Source organism: Bos indicus, chromosome 6, assembly GCF_029378745.1.
Source record: "Bos indicus isolate NIAB-ARS_2022 breed Sahiwal x Tharparkar chromosome 6, NIAB-ARS_B.indTharparkar_mat_pri_1.0, whole genome shotgun sequence".
In the NCBI taxonomy this organism is placed as follows: Eukaryota; Metazoa; Chordata; class Mammalia; order Artiodactyla; family Bovidae; genus Bos; species Bos indicus.
This window is the reverse complement of record NC_091765.1, coordinates 116,569,123-116,589,541: the sequence shown is the minus strand read 5'-3', so window position 1 is coordinate 116,589,541 and position 20,419 is coordinate 116,569,123. Positions and strand designations below refer to the sequence as shown.

Sequence of the window (20,419 nt, the reverse complement as noted above, 5' to 3'; positions counted from 1 at the left end):
CGACAGTCACACTGACACAGTACACGCCTCAGTCTCCTCTTTAATGAAGCGAGGACGACAGTCACACTGACACAGTACACGCCTCAGTCTCCTCTTTAATGAAGCGAGGACGACAGTCACACTGACACAGTACACGCCTCAGTCTCCTCTTTAATGAAACGAGGACGACAGTCACACTGACACAGTACACGCCTCAGTCTCCTCTTTAATGAAGCGAGGACGACAGTCACACTGACACAGTACACGCCTCAGTCTCCTCTTTAATGAAGCGAGGACGACAGTCACACTGACACAGTACACGCCTCAGTCTCCTCTTTAATGAAGCGAGGACGACAGTCACACTGACACAGTACACGCCTCAGTCTCCTCTTTAATGAAGCGAGGACGACAGTCACACTGACACAGTACACGCCTCAGTCTCCTCTTTAATGAAGCGAGGACGACAGTCACACTGACACAGTACACGCCTCAGTCTCCTCTTTAATGAAGCGAGGACGACAGTCACACTGACACAGTACACGCCTCAGTCTCCTCTTTAATGAAACGAGGACGACAGTCACACTGACACAGTACACGCCTCAGTCTCCTCTTTAATGAAGCGAGGACGACAGTCACACTGACACAGTACACGCCTCAGTCTCCTCTTTAATGAAGCGAGGACGACAGTCACACTGACACAGTACACGCCTCAGTCTCCTCTTTAATGAAGCGAGGACGACAGTCACACTGACACAGTACACGCCTCAGTCTCCTCTTTAATGAAGCGAGGACGACAGTCACACTGACACAGTACACGCCTCAGTCTCCTCTTTAATGAAGCGAGGACGACAGTCACACTGACACAGTACACGCCTCAGTCTCCTCTTTAATGAAGCGAGGACGACAGTCACACTGACACAGTACACGCCTCAGTCTCCTCTTTAATGAAGCGAGGACGACAGTCACACTGACACAGTACACGCCTCAGTCTCCTCTTTAATGAAGCGAGGACGACAGTCACACTGACACAGTACACGCCTCAGTCTCCTCTTTAATGAAACGAGGACGACAGTCACACTGACACAGTACACGCCTCAGTCTCCTCTTTAATGAAACGAGGACGACAGTCACACTGACACAGTACACGCCTCAGTCTCCTCTTTAATGAAGCGAGGACGACAGTCACACTGACACAGTACACGCCTCAGTCTCCTCTTTAATGAAGCGAGGACGACAGTCACACTGACACAGTACACGCCTCAGTCTCCTCTTTAATGAAGCGAGGACGACAGTCACACTGACACAGTACACGCCTCAGTCTCCTCTTTAATGAAACGAGGACGACAGTCACACTGACACAGTACACGCCTCAGTCTCCTCTTTAATGAAACGAGGACGACAGTCACACTGACACAGTACACGCCTCAGTCTCCTCTTTAATGAAACGAGGACGACAGTCACACTGACACAGTACACGCCTCAGTCTCCTCTTTAATGAAGCGAGGACGACAGTCACACTGACACAGTACACGCCTCAGTCTCCTCTTTAATGAAGCGAGGACGACAGTCACACTGACACAGTACACGCCTCAGTCTCCTCTTTAATGAAACGAGGACGACAGTCACACTGACACAGTACACGCCTCAGTCTCCTCTTTAATGAAGCGAGGACGACAGTCACACTGACACAGTACACGCCTCAGTCTCCTCTAATGAAGCGAGGACGACAGTCACACTGACAGTGTAGCGGTGCTGGAACGATTGGAAGCTGCTGTGTGTGTTTAGGGAATTCGCCTGTTGCATCCATGTTGCAGATACTTTCTCTCAGTTCATTTCAGTTGCTCAGTCCTGTCTGACTCTTTGCGACCCCATGGACTGCAAGATGTCAGGCTTCCCTGTCCATCACCAACTCCTGGAGCCTACTCACTCATGTCCATTGTGTCAGTGATGCCATCCAACCATCTCATCCTCTGCCGTCCCCTTCTCCTCCTGCCTCCAATCTTTCCCAGCGTCAGTCTTTTCCAGTGAGTCAGCTCTTCGCATCAGGTGGCCAAAGTATTGGAGCTTCAGCATCGGTCCTTCCAATGAATATTCAGGACTGAATTCCTTTAGGATTGACTGGTTGGATTTCCTTGCAGTCCAAGGGACTCAAAAGAGTTTTCTCCAACACCACAGTTCAAAAGCATCAATTCTTCAGCGCTCAGCTTTCTTTATAGCCCAACTCTCACATCCATACATGACTACTGGAAAAACCATAGCTTTGACTAGACGGACCTTTGTCAGCAAAGTAATGTCTCTGCTTTTTAATATGCTGTCTAGGTTTGTCATAGCTTTTTTTCCAAGCAGCAAGCTTCTTTCAATTTCATGGCTGCAGTCACGATCTGCAGTGATTTTGGAGCCCAAGAAAATAAAGTCTGTCACTGTTTCCACTGTTTCCCCATCTACTTGCCATGAAGTGATGGGACCAGATGCCATGATCTTTGTTTTCTGAATGTTGAGTTTTAAGCCAGCTTTTTCACTCTCCTCTTTCACTTTCATCAAGAGGCTCTTTAGTTCCTCTTTGCTTTCTGCCATAAGGGTGGTGTCATCTGCATATCTGAGGTTATTGGTATTTCTCCCAGCAATGTTGATTCCAGCTTGTGCTTTATCCAGCCCAGCATTTCTCATGATGTACTCTGCATATAAGTTAAATAAGCAGGGTGACAATATACAGCCTTGACGTACTCTTTTCCCAATTTGTAACCAATGTGTTGTTCCATGTCCAGTTGTAACTGTTGGTTCTTGACCTGCATATAGAATTCTCAGAAGGCAGATCAGGTGGTCTGGTATTCCCATCTCTTTAAGAATTTTCCACAATTTATCGTGATCCACACAGTCAAAGGTTTGGCGTAGTCAATAAAGGAGAAGCAGATGTTTTTCTGGAACTCTTTTGCTTTTTTAATGAACTATCAGATGTTGGCTATCTTATCTCTGGATCCTCTGCCTTTTCTAAATCCAGCTTGAACATCTGAAAGTTCACGGTTCACATACTGTTGAAGCCTAGCTTGGAGAATTTTGAGCATTACTTTGCTAGTGTGTGAGATGAGTGCAATTGTGTGGTAGTTTGAACATTCTTTGGCATTGCTTTTCTTTGGGATTGGGATGAAAACTGACCTTTTCCAGTTCTGTGGCCACTGATGAGTTTTCCAAATTTGCTGGCATATTGAGTGCAGCACTTCCACAGCATCATCTTTCAGGATTTGAAGTAGCTCAATTGGAATTCCATCACCTCCACTAGCGTTGTTTGTAGTGATGCTTCCTAAGGCCCACTTGACCTCACATTCCAGGATGTCTGGCTCTGGGTGAGTGAGCACACCGTCGTGATGATCTGGGTCGTGAAGCTCTGTTTTGTCCAGTTGTGCTGTCAATTGTTGTCACCTCTTTTTTAATATCTTCTGCTTCCGGTAGGTCCATACCATTTCTGTCCTTTATTGAGCCCATCTTTTCATGAAATGTTCCCTTGGTATCTCTCATTTTCTTGAAGAGATCTCTAGTCTTTCCCATTGTGTTGTTTTCCTCAATTTCTTTGCACTGATCGCTGAGAAAGGCTTTCTTATGTCTCCTTGCTATTCTTTGGAACTCTGCATTCAAATGGGTATATCTTTCCTTTTCTCCTTTGCCTTTAGTTTCTCTTTTTTTCTCAGCTATTTGTAAGGCCTCCTCAGACAACCATTTTGCCTTTTTGCATTTGTTTTTCATGGGGATGGTCTTGATCACTGCCTCCTGTACAATGTCACGAACATCCGTCCATAGTTCTTCAGGCACTCTATCAGATCTAATGCCTTGAATCTATTTGTCACTTCCACTGTATAATCCTAAGGGATTTGATTTAGGTCATACCTGAATGGTCTAGTGGTTTTCCCTACTTTCTTCAGTTTCAGTCTGTACTTGGCAATAAGGAGCTCATGATCTAAACCACAGTCAGCTCCTGGTCTTGTTTTTGCTGACTGTATACAGCTTCTCCATCTTTGGCTGCAAAGATATAAAATCTGGTGATGTCCCTGTGTAGAGTTGTCTCTCATGTTGGAAGGTGTTTGCCATGACCAGTGGGTTATCTTGGCAAAACTCTGTTAGCCTTTGCCCTGCTTCTTCTTGTACTCCAAGGCCAAACTTGCCTGTTTGCGTTCCAGTCCCCTATAATGAAAAGGACATCTTTTTTGGGTGTTAGTTTTCTAAGGTCTTGTAGATCTTCATAGAATCATTCAACCTCAGCTTCTTTGGCATTAGTGGTTGGGGCATAGACTTGGATTACTGTAATATTGAATGGTTTGCCTTGGAAGCAAGCAGATAATTCTGCGTTTTTGAGGTTGCATCCAAGTACTGCATTTTGGACTCTTGTTGACTACGATGGCTACTCCACTTCTTCTAAGGGATTCCTGCCCACAGTAGTAGATATAATGGTCATCTGAGTTAAATTCACCCATTCCAGTCCATCTTAGTTCGCTGATTCCTAAGATGTCGATGTTCACTCCTGCCATCTCGTTTGACCACTTCCAATTTGCCTTGATTCATGGATCTAACATTCCAGGTTCCTATGCAGTGTTGCTCTTTACAGCATCAGACTTTACTTCCATCACCAGTCTCATCCACAACTGGGTGTTGTTTTTGCTTTGCCTGCATCCCTTCATTCTTTCTGGAGTTATTTCTCCACTGATCTCCAGTAGCATATTGGGCACCTACTGACCTGGGGAGTTCCTCTTTCAGTGTCGTATCTTTTTGCCTTTTCATACTGTTCATGGGGTTCTCAAGGCAAGAATGCTAAAGTGGTTTGCCATTCCCTTCTCCAGTGGACCATGTTTTGTCAGAACTCTCCACCGTGACCCGTCCATCTTGGGTGTCCCCACATGGCACGGCTCATAGTTTCATTGAATTAGACAAGGTTAGGTCCACAGCCTCAGGGTTTGGAGTCGGTTCTCAGAAAAAACCAAGAGGGTGAGCACACGAGGCGGCTGGGTGAGGACAGAGTGTCAGGCAGGAGGCGGCGAGTTCCTGCGTCTCATGCTCTCGGCGGCAGTGTGGGCCCGCAGGGTCGGTGGGGCCTTAGTGACCGTGATGTGTGCCGGTCAGCTCGGGTCACCTGGCCACGTGGGGCCCTACAGCCCCTGATGTGCTTTATGTGTGAACACATCCTCATACTGAAGACCTAGTATGAAGAAAGAATGTAAAATATCTCACTCTATATTGGTTACCTTTGACGTGAGAATATTGTGCATATATTGAGTTCAGTGAGTCGATTCCAGTGTGTTGGCTCTCTGCATCAGGTGGCCAAAATATTGGAACTTCAGCATCGTTTCAGGGTTAATTTCCTTTAGGATTGTGTGGTTTGATCTCCTTGCAGTCCACAGGACTCTCAAGGGCCTTCTCCAGTACCATGACTCCTTGGAAAAGACCCAGCATTAGTCGGGAAGGATTGAAGGCCAAAGGAGAAGAGAGTGGCAGAGGATGAAATGGTTAGATAGCACCACCACCCGAATGGATGTGAATTGGAGAAAGCTCTGGAAGATTGTGGAGGACAGAGTAGCCTGGCATGCTGCAGTCCATCAAGTTGCAGAGAGTCGCACATGACTTGGCAACTGAACAGCAACATTGAGTTAAATAAAATCGTACTCGAGTTCACCTGTCTTTTGTGCGGGAGGTGTTTAATAGGCTTTTTCTTAGAGCAGTTTCAGTTTCACAGAAAAGTTGAGCAGGAGGTGCAGCAGGTTCCCATGCATCCTCACTCACGCACAGCCGCCACAGCGTCAGCATCCCCACCGTGGTCTGTGAGAGCCGTGAACTCAGCTGACACGCCGTTGCCCAAGTCCGTGATTCGGTCCGGGCCCCTCTGGCTGCTGGGCATTCTGTGGGTCGGGCAGACGTCGAACGGCCTGGGTGCCCCGTTGAGTATCACACTGATTAAGAGACCCTTCGTGTCCTACCCGTGCCTGCCCTTTCCCCCGTCCCCGACAGCCGCTCATCTTTCACTGTCTGCATAGTTTTCCAGAATGTCATGTAGGGCTCACACAGTCTATAGCCTTTCCAGATTGGCTCCTTTCATTTAATAATATATGTTTCATTTAAATAATACATATTTAAGGTTGCTGCTGTTCATGGGGTCGCAAAGAGTCGGACATGACTGAGCAACTGAACTGAACTGAAGGTTCCTCCATGTCTTTTCATGGCTTGATATGTCATTTCTCTTTAGCACTGAATAATAATCTGTTGTCTGGCGGTACCACAGTTTGTTTATCCATTCACCTTCTGAAGGAGATTTGATTGCTTCCAAGTTCTGGCAACTGTGAGTAGAACTGTTAGAAACATCTGTGTGCAGATGTTCGTGTGGATGTCAGTTTTCATTTGGGTGAATTCTGAGGAGCGCGGTTGCCCGGTCGTAGGGCGAGAGGATTTTTAATTCTGGGAGAAGCCGCCAGACTGCCCTCCGAAGCGGCTGCCCCGTGTGCCTGCGCACAGCAGCGCCGAGCCCCTGCCGCTCCACAGCCGTGCCAGCACGTGCCGTCGGTGCCCCTGGTTTGGCTGCTGTGCTGGGTGGGTTCGCTCCTTGTTTTTACCTGTGTTTTCGGTTTTAACTTATTACAGGGTTCATGTTTGCATCTTGCATTACATTTCTCTTAGAGTTGGCGTGGACAGCTCGGAAGGCGTTGCTGAGAAGGAAGGGAAAGAGATTGGCAGTTAGTACCTGGAGGCGAAAGTGAGGTTAAGAGGAGAGTGTTTTGTCTCTTCAGCCTGGGAGGAGTAATAGCATGTTTGTATCCTAATGGAGATGATGCAGGAAAGAAGGAAAAATGGATGGCCTAATAAAGAAAGGGGCTGGTCAGTGGGAGAGGCCTCAGGCAGATGGCAGGGCCCGGTGCCTGCCCGAGGGTGAGGCGGCCCGTGAGGTGAGTGCGCCCTGCAGGCTGGGGGTGGGGTGGGGGGGCGTGCAGGCCCCGGGGTGGGGGCAGGGGGGTAAGCAAGCCCGAGGGCATCCTGCAGGCCCAGGGCTGGGGGGAGAGAGGGGGTGAGCGTGCCCGAGGGCGCCATGCAGGCCAACGGCGGAAACCCTGCCACCTGGTTCAGAGGTGGTTGGTGCCTTCACGCCCCGTCAGCAGCATGCCACACGCACCTTCCTTCCCTCCCTCAGCGTTGTTCCTTCTCGTCTTTAGTAATTGTTTCAGTTGCCCTTGTTGACAGACCTGCTGCTGCTGAGTCGCTCCAGTCGTGTCCGACGCTGTGCGACCCCATAGACGGAAGCCCACCAGGCTCCCCCGTCCCTGGGATTCTCCAGGCCAGAACACTGGAGTGGGTTGCCATTTCCTCCTCCAATGCATGAAAGTGAGAAGTGAAAGTGAAGTCGCTCAATCGTGTCCGACCCTCAGCGACCCCATGGACTGCAGCCTACCAGGCTCCTCCGTCCATGGGATTTTCCAGGCAAGAGCACTGGAGTGGGGTGCCATTGCCTTCTCCGGTTGAGAGACCAGAGGGGAGCAAAGGCTTTGGCGGTCCCTGCGTGCCTGGCCAGGGCCTCCGAAGCAGACACTAGTCTGTGTGGGGCCCTGAGCCTGGCCCCCTGCTGCTGCCGCCCACGTGCGCGCCCTCCGTGCTCCCTGTGTGGGCCTGTGCTCCGCCTGCCTCGAGCTGGGGGTCTGTGTCTCCTCTCCCCTCGCTATCCAGCTCCTGGGCAAACACGCCTCCCTGTCCCCTAGCACTCTAAACCATCCCACGCAGTGCCTATGCCCAGGGCCCTGACTCCTGTCCCCGCCTTGTGAAGTTTTCCGACCGTAACAATTTTAGTAACAACCCTGGAGACTGACTCAGTGTCATCAACTCTGTTATGGGAGGTAAGGGGTCCTGCAGAAAGCAGGCACTGCCTGTGGGGATCAGTCTTGTGTGGTAGGTCCCTGGCTAGCCTCTGCTGTGGTTCTCCGTGACACAGCTGCCCCCCTGTGGCCAAGGACATGGTGGTGGTGATGGGAGTGCAGGTGAAGGGGCTGGCACTGCCTCTCTGCTCAGGGGCAGGGCCCTGTTTGATGGCTTGGGCTCACCAGCTATGTGAGTGGCTACTTTTGGAATTACTTCAGGTCACTCAATTTTCAAATGTGACTGACCCATTTAGGGACTGACTAAAAGCCTATCTGGGAGAAGGCAATGGCACCCCACTCTAGTACTCTTGCCTGGAAAATACCATGGATGGAGGAGCCTGGAAGGCTGCTGTTCATGGGGTCGCTGAGGGTGGGATACAACTGAGCGACTTCACTTTCACTTCTCACTTTCACACATTGGAGAAGGAAATGGCAACCCACTCCAGTGTTCTTGCCTGGAGAATCCCAGGGACGGGGGAGCCTGCTGGGCTGGCGTCTATGGGGTCGCACTGAGTCGGACACTACTGAAGCGACTTAGCAGCAGCAAAAGCCTTTCTGAGTCTCTGTTCTATTTATGTGATTTTTCTCTCCCTTCTGGTGATTTCTGAATATTGCTCTGAAGGCTGTTAATGTTAATGTCCTTTACAAGATGACTGGTTCCCGTGATTTTCGGTACCTTCAGATTTGTAAAGGGATGCCGACTGCAGTCTGAGAAGTTAGAGGCACTCTGACAGCAGTTTTTCATTTCCCGTTGTAGAGTATTGCTGCTCAGTCACTCAGTCGTGTCCAGCTCTTCACGACCCCGTGGACTGCAGCACGCCAGGCCTCTCTGTCCTTCAGTATCTCCAGGAATTTGCTCAAACTCAAGTCCGTCGAGTCTGTGATGCCTCCAAGCATCTCATCCTCTGATGTCCCCTTCACCTCCCAGCGTCAGTCTTTCCCAGCATCAGGGTCTTTTCCAATAAGTCAGTTCTTCACATCTGAGGATTGACTAGTTTGATCTCCTTTCAGTCCAAGGGACTCTCAAGAGTTGTCTTTAGTAACCACAATTCAAAAGCATCAATTCTTTGGTGCTCAGCTTTCTGTATGGTTCAACTTTCACATCCATACATGACTGCTGGGAAAACCATAACTTTGACTAGACAGACCTTTATTGACAAAATAATGTCTCTACTTTTTAATATGCTGTCTAGGTTTTTCATAGCTTTTCTTCCAAGGAGCAAGCGTGTTTTAATTTTGTGGTTGCATATTTTGAACTGAATGAGAATGAAAACACAGCATATCAAAATTTGTAAAATATAGCCCAAAGCAGTGCTTGACAGGGACACGTGCAGCATCAACCATCGCAAGAGGTAGGGTTCAGTGTCCTGTGCTTCCACGCTAAGAAAACAGAAAGTCAAAGAGCCAGTTATACCCAAAGATACTCAAAGTAATGAAATAATAACATGAAAGCAAAATGCAGTAAAACAAAAAAATTTTTAATAGGGAAAAATCCATGAAACCAAAAGCTAACTGTCTTAACAATAAAATTGGTTAACCTTAAGGCAGGCCATACATTTGAATAGATACTGTATAAGCGTGTGAAAAGATATTTAATGCATTATTAAGAAAACCACACTGAGCCAGCGCTACACATTCACTATGGTGGTCACAGTTGAAACCTCGTTAATGAGGATGTCGGGTACCTGGAAGTCCTTATCAGTGCTCTTTGGGAGAAGTTTGGCAATTTGGTTTTTTTTTTTTCTTTTTTTCTGGTCAAGCTACATGGTGTATGGCATCTTGGTTCCCTGACCAGGGCTCCTGTGCCCCGTGCAGTGGAAGCACAGAGCCCTAACCACTGGACTGCCGGGAAGTTCCGGGAGTTTCTTAAAAGTTAGATACCTCAATTATTCTATTCCTTGGTATTTATGCAAGAGAAGGAAAAACATGTGTTCCCAGCAAGATGTATATATGAGTGTTCATAGCAAGTACTGTTTGTGAAGCTGACACCGGGAGACAGGCTGCCTGTGCCCAGACAGCAGAATGGTAAGCGAGTTGTGACTTATCTCCAAGGGCCACTGCTCAGGAGTGAAAGGAGCAGTCTCGTGAGCCACACAAGGGATCATCTCCAAGTGATGGTACTGTGAGAGAGGCCCGACAAGAGGAGATGCTGTGTGATGCCGCTCGTTGCAGACGAGTGCAGGAGTTGCCCCGTGAATCTGTGGAGTGAGAACTCTGCGCGGTGGCCTGGGGCGGGGCGGGAGAACGAGGCAGTGAGGAGACAGGGCAGGGCGCGCTCGCTGCCCGAGGACCGGCTGCCGTGCTGAGCGGAGTCTCCGGGCGTCGGGACACGTCTGCACTCCGCCGTCACCTTGTCTGGCTTTACAGGCCATGTGCCCAAGGGATTGCGCCCTCTCTCCCGGGTGTCTAGCTCCACATTGTCTGGGTGGGTAACGCGCCACCGTTAAGTCTTGCTCTTCACCTCTGCAGCCTGTCCTCCGCTGCCAGGGGCCCCCTGCCCGGGTAGGCAAGCCCCCAAAGTCTGACCGTTCTGCTCCCCTGCGCTCACCTCACATGTGATGACCACCCCAGAGTTTGTTGTTCGCACGCCAGGGTTTCTCTGTAAGGAGAAACCTGGGTCACACACTCCTCTTATGAGCTGCCTCCTCACAGGGCCCCCAGGCTGGCTGAGCGTCCTCGGCCCCAAGCCTCCCCTCCAGCCTGCGCCCTGCGCCGGAAGGACCCGTGTCCACAGCTGCCCCCCATGCCGGCGCCCCTCTGCCAGCTCTTCCCGCGGCTGCTTCTGTCTGCGTTGCCTTAGCCCTCGGGTCTCACTTAGCTCTGCTCTCATTAAAGCCACGCTGTCTTCCTCGTCTGCTCTGCACCCTTGGCAACTTCGTGTCTGCACCCTGGCGGAGAGGCAGCCTAGCGTGGTGGGCCGTTGGGGTTCTGTCGGTGTCCGCTGGTCTGACGTTGTTCTCGGGCCAGCAGGACCCGGGCATCTGGCCCGTGCATGGTCTGTGTCAGGCCCCTGTGCCCGAGCCGGCCCCACTGAGGCTGCTCCACGCGCAGTCCAGCCTCTCTCCGTCCCGGGGGCTCTGCCTTTGCAGCAGTTTCACCCTGGCCTCTTCGCCCCTTCCCTTCTCTCATCTCTTCTCCTCGCACGTCCTGTCTCCATGTCCAGATGAGAGTGAGGCCGGGCCCCGCGGCTCCCTGCCCCCTTCTCTGTCCGCACCCCAAGGCCTCTGGCCACAGCCCCCCACTTGAGACGTCTCCTCAAGGAGGCCCTCAATGGCTGCAGTGACGAAGGGCATCATCCTCAACCGCAGACACTTTTTCTGGCTGTCTCTGCTCAGTCGCCGCTGTCTCACGTTCTGACTTGAGAGCACAGATGTTTTACCTTGTCCCTGCGTTTGGCGAGAATTGCTCTCACTCCCGGCGGGGATCTTGATTTACTCACCGTGTGTCTCCTTGCTGGGGCTAGTGTCTTGCTCGCAGGAAGCCCTGCGGGGATGGACCCTGAGCTGGGTGCTCTCAATTCACTTCTGCCTCTTAACATTCTGGTTCTGCTGGGGACCTTTGTCACCAGAAAGGCAGTCTGCAGAGGTCTGAGGCCTGGGGCTGTTCCTCCAGCAATGGGCTTGGGACCTGTTGGGACAGAGAAGGGCAGCTGCTCCCGGGGGCAGCCGTGCCCAGCCTTTCAAGTGAGCGCCCTCAGACATGCAGGGGGCTGCTGAGCTGGGTTGGTGAAACCCAGGGCGCACCTGTGGGTGTGACAGCTGTAAGCAGGTTTGATCGCTGGTTTTCGTAGGTAAGAACAGACGTTACGCTTCTGTGTCTTAACGGTGCTGTCCCATCCTTGTAATCACTCATGTTTTCATTCATCCCGTCCGCCCCCTTGTTTGAGCACCAACACCTGGCCCCTCCAGGCCTTGCTGGCAGCCTTTGGGAGCGCTCTGGCCGTGGTGGCGGCAGTCACGTCAGTGCAGGGTCAGGCCAGCCAGTGGCGGTGCACGCCCCAGTGAGGATGGCAGGGGCAGCGCCGGGGCTGAGTACAGAGCCGGGCTGCCGGCTGGGCGGAGTGGGGGAGCAGGTGGGCAGTACTCCAGCCAGAACGGCCCCAGCAGGGTCCTGGTTTGCCTGCCTGCTTGCCGGGCGCACAGCGCGAGCACTGTGCTCGGGAACCTTGACCTGTGAGGCTGCGTCGGGAAGGCTGTGCCTGGCCTCCCTGCTCGCCTGCGGCCAGGTGCACCTCTCTCGAGCCACTCTAGGATTTGCAGGGTGGTTCCGCTAAGCTGCACGTGATGCCTCTGGGCTCATGCCGATTTGGACTAAAATCTTGGCTGCTACTTGCTCACCTGGTGACTTTAGGCCTGTTGTAAACCTGGGCGCCTGTGTGTTTTTAAGACTAATTTTATTTTTCTGATAACGAGGTTGATACTAGAAAGGATCTGGAGTCGTGATCTTTCCTCTTCCTCCTGCCTACCCTCACCCTTCGGTTTAGGACCTGTTTGAAAAGTGGAGGTAGATAGTGAGACACGCTTGGAGGGAGGCCGGTCTTGAATGTTTTTATGTGTGGCTGCTGTCAGCCTCCTAGATGTTTATCTTGACTCGAGCTTGGACAGCCCGCCTCAGAGGTGGCTTGGCTCTGTAGGTGCACTCGAGCCGGATTGCCGCCCCAGCCTTGAGCCCTGAGTGCAGACACCTCTAGGCCCGGGGCTTCGACCTCTGTTGCTGTTTGTGGCTGCACTGAGCAGCCTGTGGGATCTTAGGTCCTCAACCCAAGCCCTCGGCAGTGAAAGCAAGGGGGCCTAACCACTAGACCTTCAGGGAGTTCCCTGAACTTGGCTGATGGTTAAAAGAAAAAAGAAAATGCCCTGGTGCTTCCTCAGTCTGAATCAAGGCTGACGCTTCCTAGCACGTGGGGGGAACACAGAAGGCTAACTAAGTGAAGGGGTGAGGACAGATTTCTGCCTCCTCCTTAGATGTTCTTTATGGTATCGCTCTTTTATTGGAGGTATGTATTATGAGTTTCTAGAATGCTCGGCACAGTTTTATTCAGCAAATCCCTGTTTGATGTTTCTCAGTGTGAACATACACGTGCATTAAAGTGTGAGAACTGTAAAGTTTGAATGGTCCTGGCTTTGTGGCTCATGTTTTGAAAAAACTTTTTTTTTCTGTTTTCTGTTCCAGACTCCTTTTAATTTTGGCATGAATCATAGAACACCGCCCTACCCCGCTGGGGATTACTGTCTTCTGTGCAGAAGCGAGAGGAAAGACTCTTCGTTCTTAGAGAGTGGAGTGAAGACCGCAAGCAAGCTGGCCCTGTCTATGGCGCCCAAGGGCAACAGCGTGCTGCACCTGCCGCTCTGGGTGTGCCCCGACTGCCGGCGCGCCGTGGAGAAGGACGCGCGCCACGGCGGCCCCGAGCAGCCGGCGGTGAGTGCCTGCGGGGCTGCCCGCACCGGCGCTTCCCGCGCTGCCCGCCAGCCGGGCCTGCCCTCCCCCCCCAGTCAGCAGGCCAGCTCCATCAGCGAGCTCGGGCGGCCCTCAGGGCGGGTTTCGGTGTTTTACTTCTGGTCACAGGATTTCTTTGGCGGTACAATCTGTTGAAAAACTAGGCGGCTTTGTGTGCGCTCAGTTCTAGACGATTCCATGTGCCGGTAGCTTGCCTAAACTTCTCTCCCAGATGCAGTTCTCAGGTCAGGCTCCCCGCCCCACTCTGCCCCCTCCCTTTCCATGCCTCAGCTCAGTGAAGCCTTCTTGAGAACATCAGCATCTTCAGCCCGGACAGCGTCTTCATGGGCCCTGGTTCTGAAAGGGCTTTGGTTTTTCTTCTTTAATCAGTTCGTGGCTGTGCCGGGTCTTGGCGGCTGCCCTTGGGCTCCCTCCGACGTGAAGCGCAGGGAGGCTGCGGGCTGCGGGCTCCCCCTGCGGTTCTTCTCGTCTCAGAGCACAAGCTCGCAGGCACACGGGCTCTGGAGTGCGGGCTCAGTAGCGGTGGTCCTTGGGCTTAGTTGCCCTGCGGCTTGTGGGATCTTCCCAGACCAGGGATTAAACCCGTGTCCCCTGCACTGGCAGGCAGAGCCTGAGACGCTGGACCACCATGAGTCCCGAAAGGGCTTTCAGACCGGGCCTTTGGCTTCTGGAGGGAGTTGCCTTGCAGCCATGTGAGGCCCCATGATCTCGGGCTTGTCTTGCCTTCGATTCCTGCCTGCTGGCTGTTCCTGACCTGTGGTCTCTGTGCTCCTGCCTCTGCATGCGGCCGTGACAGCCCCCCGCACTTTCTGCTTCCTGACCCGAGGCTGCTGTCCACTGGAGCCCCCACTCAGGCCCGCTGCCACGTGGCAGAAGCCTCCTCCCTGCCCTCCGCTGAGCTGTGGCTTCTGTTTTAGGGTTTCCCGGAAGGCAGCACCAGCTCACGTGCCGGCTTCTGGAGTAGAGCTGTAACAGCTGCAGCTCAGAATCCCGTCGTTTATCAAAACAGAAATTGGCTTCGCACTGGTGTGACTCCTGCCCAGCCCTCTTTCCTGCCTGCACTTCTCTTTAGCACTTCCTTCTAATACACTGTGTATGTTACTTACTCACTTCGTCTTTCCCTTCACTGGAATATGCTCTCCAAGAGGGCAGCTCTTTTTGTGTATTTTCTTACCAAACCAGGCTCAGCCAGTCAGTCCAGTTGCTGAGCCGTGTCCCAGGGGCCGCGCCAGGCCTCCCTGTCCATCACCAGCCCTGCCCTCCGGACATTTGGTGCCACAGTGAGTGAGTGAGTGAATCACAGTGAGTGAGTGAATCACAGTGAGTGAGTGAGTGAAGAGGTGAACGGAGAGAGAGCAAGGGACTAAAAGGACGGCACAGGTGGTCTCTCGTTTTCTCACCTGCAGATCTTTGTGCTTCTGTTGTTTTACTTTTGTTTCCTTTCTTGTCCACTTAAAGTATTTGGTCTTTTTTCAGTTTTTTTTGTTGTTGTTCAGTCAGTCGTGTCCTACTGTTTGCGACCCCATGGGCTACAGAACATCAGGCTTCCCTGTCCATCACCATCTCCTGGAGCTTGCACAAACTCATGTCCATTGAGTTGGTGATGCCATCCAGCCATCTCGTCCTCCGTCAATCTGTCTCTTCCTGCCCTCAGTCTTTCCCAGCACCAGAGTCTTTGCTAACAAGTCATCCCTTTGCATCAGGTGGCCAAAGTATTAGAGCTTCAGCTTCAGTATTAGTCCTTCCAATGAATATTCAGGACTGATTTCCTTGAGGATGGACTGGTTGGATCTCCTTGCAGTCCAAGGGCCAAGTCCAAGTCCTCCAGCACCACAGTTCAAAGCATCAGTTCTTCGGCACTCAGCCTTCTTCACCTTCTAACTCTCACATCCATACACAAGCACTGGAGAAACCATGGCTTGACCGCACGGACCTCTGTCAGCAAAGCGACGTCTCTGCTTTTCACTGTGCTGTCGAGGTTGGCCCTCAGTTGCTTATGGAGGCCTCTTCACGTTCCTGGTACTTGTTTGTTCTTTGTTCGCTTCCAGCAGGCATTCTTGAGTCTTCCCCCAGCTCGTGCATTCTCTTTGCTTCTTAAACTTTCCTGTCTTTGGCTCCTGTTTCCAGTCCAGCTCCTCTGCAGTGCCCTGACTGCTTTGGGGGAATAGTTGCTATGTCCGTCCTGGTTTGGAGGCAAGTGCAAATGCCTGTCATGGCCCATAATCAGTCTTTCCAGGATGAGAGTCTCGTTTCGTGACTCTCATTTTGCCTGGACGATGCATCCAGAAATGAGGCTTCTCTTCTCATCGAAAAAGTGGTCCCAGGGACCACAGAGGTGTAATGCTAACCAGTGTTTGCAGATTTAAACCTTCCATTGCTTTTGTGTGGTTGGCTTCTTTGTTCATGCTGCTTAAAACCGCTGAACTTTTTTTTCCCAATGAGATGTAATTTACGTCTAGTAAAATTCACCCATTTAAAGTGTGTGTATAGTGCCCTGAGTTCTGACAGACTTGCACAGTGTATCAGCCCTTTGCCTTGGTTAAGACACAGCCCCGGACGTCCCCTCGCTGCCTTGCTGGTGGCCCTTCCCCTCCCCGCCCGGGCAGCCCTGGTGCGGCTTCTGTCCCCGTGGCTTTGCCGTCTCCAGAGTGTTGCGTGTGTCTCTGCTGCTGTAATGCTCGGAGCGTGGTGCACCGGTAGCGTGTTCCTTGTTTTCACTGCATGAGCCGTAGAGATGGGCTGCAGTTTGGGGTCTGTTTACCGTTGGCGTGTGCTTCCGTCATTTCCAGACTCGGACTGCGCTGAGTCGGGCGGTTGTGAGCGTCTTTGTGCAGGTCTTTCTGCAGACAGCCTTTGTACGCGTCACCGGCCCGGTTTGCTCACGTCTGGTTGAGAACTTGGCATCGGCCTGTGAAGGGAGTCACCTCATTGAGGCTCGTGGAAGGCGTGTTGTCTCGTCTGTCTTTTGGAGCCTCGTAAAGTGAGTTGAGATGGGTTGCTGTTCTGGTCTTCTCTGGAGAGTTTAGTGTTGGTGTGTGTGTGGTGTTGGTGATGTGCGTGTAGCGGTGCTGGGGTGTGTGTAGTGGTGGCGGTGGGGTGTGTATATAGTGGCGATGTGTGAGTGTGGGTGCGGTGGTGTGTGTAGTGGTGGTGCCACGTGTGGTGCTGCGTGTGCGTGTACAGTGGTGATGTGTGCACTGCACACGTCGTATACCACTATATATCGGTGGTGGGGGGGTGTGTATAGTGTGTATAATGCTGCTGCTGCTGCTAAGTCGCTTCAGTCGTGTCCGACTCTGTGCGACCCCACAGACAGCAGCCCACCAGGCTCCACTGTCCTTGGGGTTCTCCAGGCAAGAACACTGGAGTGGGTTGCCATTTCCTTCTCCAAAGCATGAAAGTGAAAAGTGAAAGTGAAGTTGCTCAGTCCTGCCCGACTCTTCGTGACCTCATGGACTGCAGCCCATCAGGCTGCGCCGTCCCTGGGGTTCCCCAGGCGAGAGCCCTGGAGTGGGTGCTGTCGCCTTCTCCCGTATAATGCTGATGCGTATACTGCACACGTCACGCACCGCTGTGTATCGGTGGTGGTGGTGGTGTGTGCAGTGTCAGTGGGGTGTGTGTGTGGTGGTGATGTGTGTGGTGGTCCTTCTCCTGTGGGGGCAGTGCCAGCCCGTGCCTGCAGAGGTGGTGGGCGAGCTTGGCCCTGGAGCTGGCACAGACCTGCATCTCTGGCGCTGCCCCTGTGCTGGTGTGGGCCGGGCTGGGGGCTCTCCCCATGCCCAGGGGCCTCCTCCATGGCCCCTGCTCCTTCCCCTGCCCTATGTCTGGGGCCAGATGCGCTTGCCTGGTGACCCTGCCCTGCGACGGGGCATCTGAGGGTCTGGGCTGGGGCCCGTGTCCGGTCCCTGGCCTCAGGCCCCAGGGGAGCACGCCCAGCCCCAGCAGGGAAGGCCTACACTTGCTTGGGGAGAAGGCTGTCCACCCTCGGCCTCGGGCACTCACTGCGAGTGGAGCTGCCCCTCTGACCCTCTGTGCTGCCCCCTCAGCTGGCGCCCCTGGGCCTGGCACTGTCAGGTAGGCCCAGGCCATGGGTGTGGGGGCCATGCCAGTGTCCCCGTGGTCAGGGACGTGCTTAGCGAGGCCCACGGGCCCAGTGCTGAAAGTGCTCTGTCTCCAGAGATCATGCCGGCCTCCCCGCTGCATGCCTGCCCACCCTGCAGGCCTCGCTCAGAGCCTGGCACCGAGACCGTGTCCTGAGCGGACACCGAGAAACCTCGATTTCAGACGTCTGCCTGGATCCCGGCTCTCCGGTCGCAGGCCTGAGCGTGTCTGTCCCGGGGGTCTCTGCCCTCCCCAGCTCTCCCCCGGCCCCAGCCCCTCCTCCTGGGCTGCTTCCCGCTGCCCACCGGCCCGCTGGGTCCCCTGGCCCCTCCGCCTGGGCTTGCTCCCTGCTGCCCGCCCTAGCCCGCTGGGTCCTGCCTGGAGTGCCCCCGTGGCCGCCCCACTGTGCCCGGGACTGCCCAGGCCCCGCTGGCGCTCCACGGTCTCCCTGCGGCCGAGGAGCCCGCCTCCCGGGTGCGGCCCCCGAGGCCCCAGTGGTTCTCGTCCTCTCCTCCTCCGGCCCAGGCCCCGCCTGCCTGTCCGCCTCCAGCCTTGCCCCCTGCCCAGCCCCAGGTCACGGCCTCCTGCCTTCTCTACAGCGGTGCAGGGCTGGGGGTGCATTCTGAACTTGTGCTTCAGTTTCTTGAACAGATAAGACGTTTTCCATTTGTTTTCAAGTCGTGTGTGTGTTTAGTCACTCAGTCATGCCTGACTCTCTGTGACTCCATGGACTGTAGCCCGCCAGGCTCCTCTGTCCATGGGATTCTCCAGGCAAGAACACTGAGGTGGGTTACCATTTCCTTCTCTGGGGGATCTTGCCCACCCAGGGATCGAACCCGGGTCTCCTGCATTGCAGGTGGATTCTTTACCACTGAGCCAGCAGGAAAGCCCCTTTTCAGGTCAGCTGTGGTAAATTATATTCTTGTCGGTTTGTGTTCGGGGTCTGTTTTAGTTGCTACCATGCCTGTAGATACAGCTTTTTATTCCTCGTATTTGTGCTTTTTCTTTTCTTTTTTTAGCCAGTCTTGCTAGAAGTCTGTCAGTTGCGTCTCCAAAGAGGGACTTGAGAGTCTTTACAAACCTCAGTCCTTCCACTCTGCTCCATCTGTAACTGCTGTTATGTGTGCGGGGGCGTGTCTGAGTGCCAGCCGCTCCCTTCCCCTCCACGCTCCCAGCGTCCTCTCCACTGCTGGCAGGTGCGCTCCGCTCTGCTCCTGCCCAGGTGCCCTGCTCTGCTCAGGGTGTGCGAGGTGGTGATGGCAGGCACCACCAGGTCCCGAGTTACGGACGCCATCGGTCGTGGACCTGGTTCCCCTGGTTCCTTGTTCTCAGGAGCAGGGCGCAGATGCCATGGTGAGGTGGGGCGCACGACAGTGTGGGGACTCCCCGTCTTCCGGGCCTCTTCCGAGGGCCGGCGAGCTGGAGCTGGGTACCAGCTGCCTTAGGGGAGCAGCTCTCTTGTGCTCATCTCACCCGAAGACCAGGGGGCACCTGCCCGCTCTGCCTGCCCGGGCCTGCACAGGAGGATGGGGACGGCATGCACGCACGGGTGGCCCGGCCTGCACACCAGTGGCCCTGCCGAGGCGCCCGCAGAGCTGGCGGGTCTCTCTAGGTGGTTGCTCTCCTGCCTTTCTGCGTGGGGTTCTTCCCCATCAGTGTTTACGATTCTGCCGTCACGTGTGCTGGAAACCTGATTACTGCTCTGTATTTTGAATTGCTAGCAGTATTGGCTCAGTTTTAGGTGTTATCCAATCGAGGTTATTTCTGTTTTCAACATTGAATTGTTTTTAGAAGTATTTGTAAATATCCAAACCTATCTCTTGGATTACTTGTAATCATACTGATTTTTAATTTAATGCTGTTACTGTTGAACCTCGTGGCTTGTCTTGCAGTGATTCCTTGTCAATCAGATATACTAATATGTGGTGGTGGTGGTTGTTTGGTCGCCCATCCATGCCCGACTCTTTGCCACCCCCAAAGACTGCAGCATGCCAGGCCTCGCTGTCCCTCCCATCTCCCGAAGTTTGCCCTAGTTCATGTCTGTTGCATCGTTGATGCTATCCAGCCTTCTCATCCCTTCATACCCTCTTCTCCTGCCCTCGGTCTTTCCCAGCATTAGGGGCTTTTCCAGTGAATTGGCTGTTCACATCAGATGACCAAAATACCGGAGCTTTAGCATCAGTCCAACGAGGATTCAGGGTTGATTTCCCTTAAGATTGACTGGTTTGATCTCCTTGCTGTCCAGGGGACTTTCAGGAGTCTTCTCCAGCACCACAGTTCAAAGACATCAATTCTTTGACGTTCTGCCTTCTTCACGGTCCAGCTCTCACAACCGTACGTGACCACTGGGAAGACCATAAGCTTGACTGGACCGACTTTTGCCAGCAGGGTAATGTCTGCTTGTCAGCACGCTGTCTGGGTGTCAGAGCATTCCTGCCAGGAAGCAGTCATCTTCTGGTTTCCTGGCTGCAGTCACTCTCCACAGTGATTTTAGAGCCCAAGAAGAGGAAATCTGTCACTACTTCCACTGTTTCCCCTTCTATTTGCCATGAAACAACGGGGCCGGATGCCATGATCGTAGTTTCTTTAATATTTAGTTTTAAGCCGGCTCTTTCACTCTCCTCTGTCACCCTCATCAAGAGGCTCTTTAGTTCCTCTTCACTTTCTCCATTAGAGTGGTATCTTCCACATCTCTGAGGTTGTTGATGTTTCTCCCGCCTGCCTTGATTCCAGCTTGTAACTCATCCACCCCGGCATTTCTCATGATGTGCTCAGCGTACAGGTTAAACAGAGTGACAGCAGACAGCCCTGTCATACTGCTTTTTCAGTCTTGAGCCAATCAGTTGTTCCATTCAGGGTTCTAACTGTTGCTTCTTGACCCACATACAAGTTTCTCGGGAGACAGGTAAGATGTCTGGTATTCCCATCTCTCTAAGAGCCTTCCACACATTGTTTTGATCCACACAATCAAAGGCTTTAGCATAGTCAATGAAACAGAGGTAGAT

The 20,419-nt window shown here is 53.0% G+C and overlaps 1 protein-coding gene across 5 annotated transcripts in view; it reads left to right on the top strand.

Annotated features, from left to right (window-relative positions):
• Window positions 1–20,419, top strand: part of FAM193A (family with sequence similarity 193 member A) — a 151,580-nt gene that overhangs the window by 53,582 nt on the left and 77,579 nt on the right. For 2 of the 5 annotated variants that reach the window (XM_070791906.1, XM_070791905.1), the window contains exon 2: window positions 13,029–13,274. In XM_070791906.1, coding sequence (XP_070648007.1) covers window positions 13,029–13,274 — 246 coding nt within the window. Of the gene's footprint in view, window positions 1–13,028; window positions 13,275–13,378; window positions 16,294–20,419 lie in introns of those variants that run through there. The other 3 variants (XM_070791908.1, XM_070791907.1, XM_070791909.1) reach the window with 2 other exon arrangements.